General features: G+C 45.0%; 1 protein-coding gene across 1 annotated transcript in view; it reads right to left on the bottom strand.

The window, feature by feature from the left end:
• Window positions 1-519: 519 nt before the first annotated feature.
• Window positions 520-6,000, bottom strand: part of T265_14129 (hypothetical protein) — a gene marked incomplete at both ends in the record, with an annotated part of 50,951 nt that continues 45,470 nt past the window's right edge. Inside the window, one exon of the mRNA XM_009172147.1 lies at window positions 520-1,445. Coding sequence (XP_009170411.1) covers window positions 1,353-1,445 — 93 coding nt within the window. The remainder of the gene's footprint in view (window positions 1,446-6,000) is intronic.

Here is a 6,000-nt window from a genome sequence, read left to right as displayed (position 1 = left end):
GCTGACGCGACTGCATGGGTTTGTGTGGTATGAAGCTAAATACTGTATTCATCATCGTTGGCGGTATTTCCGGTCAGGTAACTACTTCAACGCTGCACAACCATGTCATTTTACTTGGACATAGTAATCTAAGGTCGCCTGCCCCGGGGTTCGGGGCAGCAAGTACCGATACATTGGGTTAATCTATTGAAAACTTGGATTTGTACCGAATCTGTCACAAACCCTTGAGCTACTTCGATAGGATTTGTCAGTGAAGCCGACGCCTTCGTGAACCGAAGACAACCGACATGCAGCAAGTTTCATTCACCTCAAAGGATTCATGGTCAAATACATGCAGTGACTTATCGTAAAGTGTAACTACACCACTGTCGTATCCCAAGATTACAAGCGGCAGATAAATCTAGTTACTCGGTTATCCCGACACGTACTGTGTGCCGGTTTAGGAGGAATGAGCTAGAATGTCTCTGCACGGGTTTAAGCCACGCCGACCACCGAACGCAGCACTGAAGAAGACGAAAGTATGGCGCGAAAACAAGATTTTCCAAAGATGAGATAACCAAATTACAGTTAAAGGACAAAGTAATATGCTTGTTCGAGAATATCGACAAAAATGAAGTCATATGTTGCCAGCTTTGTGATGAGTCCCCGCAGGTAGGATCGATGGGCGGACGGCGTCTGAAGCTGCCCGTTGCCGCCCGATCAGTCTGGATGTCAGATACACAGGAGAAATGAGTATGGATAAACGGTCAGGAAGACAAAGGGTATTTGGTAATTTGACGGACCATGGGAAGAGGTTGGTTTGTATGTCCACATTGCACTGGGCAACAGTAACACAGTGAATCGGTGGAGAGCGTAGTCGGATCGACAAGCCAAATAGCAATAAACCAACGGAAAGACCTAGAGTACGGGTTGAAACCCAGAAAATATGCGGAAAGCTTGTAGGATTGTTGACCTATATATACATGGTTCTCCATTCAGGATAGAGAACGGAAGTGTGTAGCGCAAGTACTAACCGAACGAACGAAAATTATCTGTCTGTAACAATTCCATAGCTCGGTGTCCGTCACGAGAGAAAATATGCTAAAGGTAGTGAAAAAGAGAGCAGGTGGGCGATTTATCAACAAGGAAGTGGAACATAAGTCGAGGTTAGGACAGCAACGAGACATGTCCTGTCAGAGGGTAGTAAAAATAACTTTGAGCGCCCCCGTATATGTCTGGTGGGTTTTGGGATAAAAAGGCAGAGGCGATGAGCGGAAAAGATGAATGTGGCTCTGACAGTAAAACCAAATGGGTCGGATATACCAGTGTTAGCACAACAAAGTAGTCTTCATGAAGCGAGGATGTTGCAGTTTTCAATCATTGTGTTGTCGTGCTTGTTCCCGGGCGACTAAAATAAGTGGTGTTAAGGAGGAGAGTGGTTTGGCACATTTGACGATGAACGGATGCTGCAAGCATGAAAAGAAGAGAAGTGATTCACGTGGCGCATGAACAACGGTATAGTTATCACAGACATGTGAGATGCGTAAAATGTGATCTCGCTATGTCCAATATTAATTAAATGCAACGAAAATAAGGCAAAACAGCACATATGTCTAGCAATCCTGCTGATGACTGAAAAGGTACTAAATTTGCTCAGATGGGCGTGGCTTGGCTGTGGCGTTATTCATCAACTTCACTTCACTTACAAAAAACACCTCGATTCGGAAGAATAAGAATCGGGTAGTTCAAGAGGGGAGAAATATGTTCGAGTTCCCGTGAAAAAATACCACTCATTCGTGCTGACCTACAGGAATATCGATAAATAAACTAATTGCAAAATCAGCTGAGAACTAGTTACCCCAAAACGGTGGGAAGTCAAACTAGCAAGATGATCCAAATGGTTCATGGTCGTCTAAACACAATCGTGGATCAAGAGCAATATGGAGATGGGATGCCGTTGAGGAAATTTTGTTGTCGGAACCTGTTTACAAAATCTTGCTTGGGTTCGATCCGCATGTGCGGACATTCGGTCGACTTTTACGACTAATCTTAGCTCCAGGGATACAGAATGAGGTCTGGGACAGATTCGCAGAATGCAGGTTCCCAGGGACGGTAATCCATCCTATATGCAGAATACCACTGAACACCCTCAATTCTCGGGTACATCACCGTGGCTAGACTCCCGTAGAGAACAGCGTCCGGTTCTGAGGCTGACCATGACGTCCATTTGAGATCGCGCGATGAGATTAGTGCTTAGTTAACATGAGTATTCAATCCATCTACGATCGGCCCATTAGCGAATACATGGTTAGCGGAATGCGAAGATAATAACTGGTGGATCTTGAACGCCTGTCAACCGACACCAATCGCTGAAAGTAAGCACACAAACTGTTCGCCATTCATTCGCACATGAGATACAGATCCGTGAAAACCAAGCCGGGTTCCGTCGTGCACGAAGATGCATCGATCACATTTGCACCCTCCGAAAAATTCTGGAACGGCGACACTGCTTCCGGTAACCAACGATGGTTGTGTCCTTTGATCCGAAAGCTGCTTTTGATTCTGTGGACCGACAGGCACTATGGCAGTGTCTGTGGAGTAAAGGTGTTCCCTGTAAATTCTTGACCCTCCATAAGCGCTGTACGCTAACTTCCACGGCCGTGTGAAGGTCTACGGGAAGCTCTGTTCTGAGTTCACCACATCAAGTGGTGTCAGACAGGACTGTCCTCTGTCACCCTTCCTATTCAACTTCGTCACTCATACGATCATGGGAGGCTCACCACCAGCCTCTAAAGCCTGTGGTGCCGAAGTGCTCCCGGGGCGTCCACTCACAGATGTCGAATACGCAGACGACATGGCTATTCTTGGATCTGACGCCGTGGTAATGCAAACAATGTTAAATAATCTACATAATTCCGCCTGACTGTTTGGCATGCGCCTCACACCTGCAAAGTGTCATTTAAGGTTATAAAATGGCAAGTTTAAAGCGAAAAAGAGCGTATCGGACTAGTGAATGCATAAGCCATACTACCCTGTATGCAAGAGTTCGAACCGCTGCTGAAATGAATCGATGAAGACTGAGGGGGCGAGTTACATATCTGCCGAAGACTGTAAGTTGACGGTTACGAATGATCACATGAGAGATCTGATGGCACGAAACAATGGAATGACAACGTTCAAACTGAAAAGTTTGATGGAGGCATTCAAATCCTAACGACGGAACTCACCACTTGAGCTGATCATGGTAACTAACTGTCCAAACCCACCATGCATGAGGATCGGGGTATAGTTTTTGGGCTAAGCAACACAAATGTGTGTATTCCGCTTTTATTCTACGATCTGAGTGGTTTGCCACAATATGATCTCACATCGAAAAGGGCAGACTGCGGGGGCATATACCCATTTTAGAACGTGCCTTATTTTTCGCTAAAACAGCCGCGAATCCATCACTACCAAGGTGGAATTAGAAAACAACTTTCTACATGTCAATACACCAACATTTCTGGACGGGTGCGCGAGTGTAGCAGGGAATACCGTGGTTTCCTCTTTTTTAAATTGTTCCCATAAACAAAAGTTCAGCACAATACATAACTCGTTAGCACACCTTTGAGGGAAAATCGGACTCTTCAATACAGAGTCCTCCTGTATCCTGCGGGAATCAGAGTAGTTCTCATCTGCATGAGATACTTGGGACCATCATCGAAAGTCTGAAATGATTTCAATACTCGATCAGTCTAAGAACTTTACATGTCGATCGTCCACAACTTTGCGTGTGAAAGCTGGCTGTCCAAAGAAATAATGCTGACCCCTCTGTGCGTAGCGACTGTTGCCTCGAAATGCAAAAGAAGAAATCGACGCATTTGAATAGACGATTGGAGTCAGCTCTGCATAAGGCTCTTCGTGATTTGCCCGAAGATAAGGGAACGCACATTGTACAGTTCCTTCGAACATATATATTAGAGCGGCAAAAGTTGGAAACAATATTTTAAACTTCAGCAGATGATCGGGCAGATAAAGCACAAGTTGTAACAGTGTACAACGACTTGAAACAATTAAGTGAATTACTTAGATGCCCGAGGAACGTCCTGAATCTCAAGGAAATACACGGTGCGTTGTTACATTACCTTGGTCCCCATATTCACTATAGACAACCTTATAACAAATGGTTGCCGCTGAACTTGCTCTATTTGTCTTGTCTCGACTACGGACTCACGTGCACGACGGGTGGTGTCACATGTGGTTTGCGCTGAGCCGCGTGTGCAGCCATACGAACGCCGTGTACTCGGTGTAAATCCGGGAAAATAAAACCGGACGATGAATAGGAAGGGATGGTTCTAAACCGGTCAGCATATCAAAATGACAGCCGACAATTGTCGAATCATGTGGATTCAAATGAACGTTTGAGATTCCGCAATGTATGTCGAGAGTGGCATGGCAAGCATACAGCATGCCAAAGGCTGGACTATAAGGCAGTGGTGACTGAAGTCACTTCTAGCACCGTTGTACGAATAGCGGACAGGAATGTCCAGATGACAACGACAGGTCATTTTCAGATGTGTATACGGAATACACACAAAACACGATGAGCAGAAAAAATCCAATACAACATAATAGAAATGAATGAATGAATGAATGAGACATCTACGAAACGCAAACCCGGGACATGAAACACGGAACCAAAATGAGAATCTTATAGATTTGGTCCGTAGTACCTTTCCGGATGACGGCGGTGGTCACTAGTACTTCATCACCATACTGAAGGGTGATCCACAAGCGAAATGCAGGTGAAAAGCACTAGTGATGATTGGGGGTATCTGCAAAGTCAGAATTGTATTCACTTGTACCAACCAGCACGCAGGATAGGATGTCCAGACTAATGCCACCAAGCGATAGCCGATGTAGCATGAGGTAAACGTGCTAGCTAAGCGCCTACTTGTGTGGTAGCCAGGGTTCTACGAGGATGCCCAAAGTCGGACAGCCCCAAGAACAGTGTTCAGGCTTAAAGTTCTAATCAAAAAGTAACATTCACCGGTGTAGGATTCCTCGAGCTGTTTCAATTTTATGCTACAGGTCGCTACACGTTTCCCCTGGTCTGAAGGACTAGTGTTTAACCAAGCCGGTGGTTCCAAACACTTGATAGTGAAGTCCAGGGAGATTCTAATTCCTTATCTATCTCACATTCTTTCAGTCAAATAAATGACAAATAATTGGATCGGTGGAACGTGTTTTGTTCGATAAAAATAGTTCCTTTAGTCCTGAGGTACACCCATGCCCAGTTGCACCATCATTCAAATTTTACGAAGTTGTGTCTATGTAGTTGTGGAAAAACGAACTTTCAAAATCATGACATACTGGAACAAAAAGCACAATCAACGTGACGCTGCTAACCACGAGACTACCATCAACAAGACTTCAGCTACAAAATCTCAAAATCGAAGTGTCACGTACAAGAACAATCACCACATTTGAAGGGAAGCATCCGTTAGCGTAAGGGTTCGGGGAAGTATTCCGTGAATTAGGAAGTAAAACGGAGGTATATGATTCGAAGCATTGTCGTCGTTCATGAGTTGGCAATATCTTAACAGCGGAGCAATTCTGATTTAATCGGCTTAACGGTACAACAAAACATCATCTGCTGGGATGGGTGACACTGAAAATATAGCTGTAAAGGCAACATCCCCAGTAGTACAAGTGCCAATCAATGGCACTGCGAAAAGATGTTCTATCCTCGGACAACACATTACTCATGAGGTTGCTGAACATTCTACGACATCCTCCGACCGATTTCGCCCATCTTGGGTCGCAGTCCCCGAGTTTCGTGTTCCATCTTTGTTATGACAACGCTTGACCAATTAGAAGACGATGGACTTCAGAGAAAGGTGATACATTGCACACTAGTGTACGGATCGGAGCCCCGATCACTGCATAGGAAGCAAGTGTGATGAGAATGAGTTACCAAAAATTTTCTCTCGAAGGAGTATGACCGCAGAATAAGGCCGTATGACATCGCCAATCAGTGTC

This window comes from Opisthorchis viverrini (assembly GCF_000715545.1).
Source record: "Opisthorchis viverrini unplaced genomic scaffold opera_v5_145, whole genome shotgun sequence".
Lineage (NCBI taxonomy): Eukaryota > Metazoa > Platyhelminthes > Trematoda > Opisthorchiida > Opisthorchiidae > Opisthorchis > Opisthorchis viverrini.
Note: the sequence above shows the minus strand (reverse complement) of the source record. Positions and strands in the feature narration are given on the sequence as shown.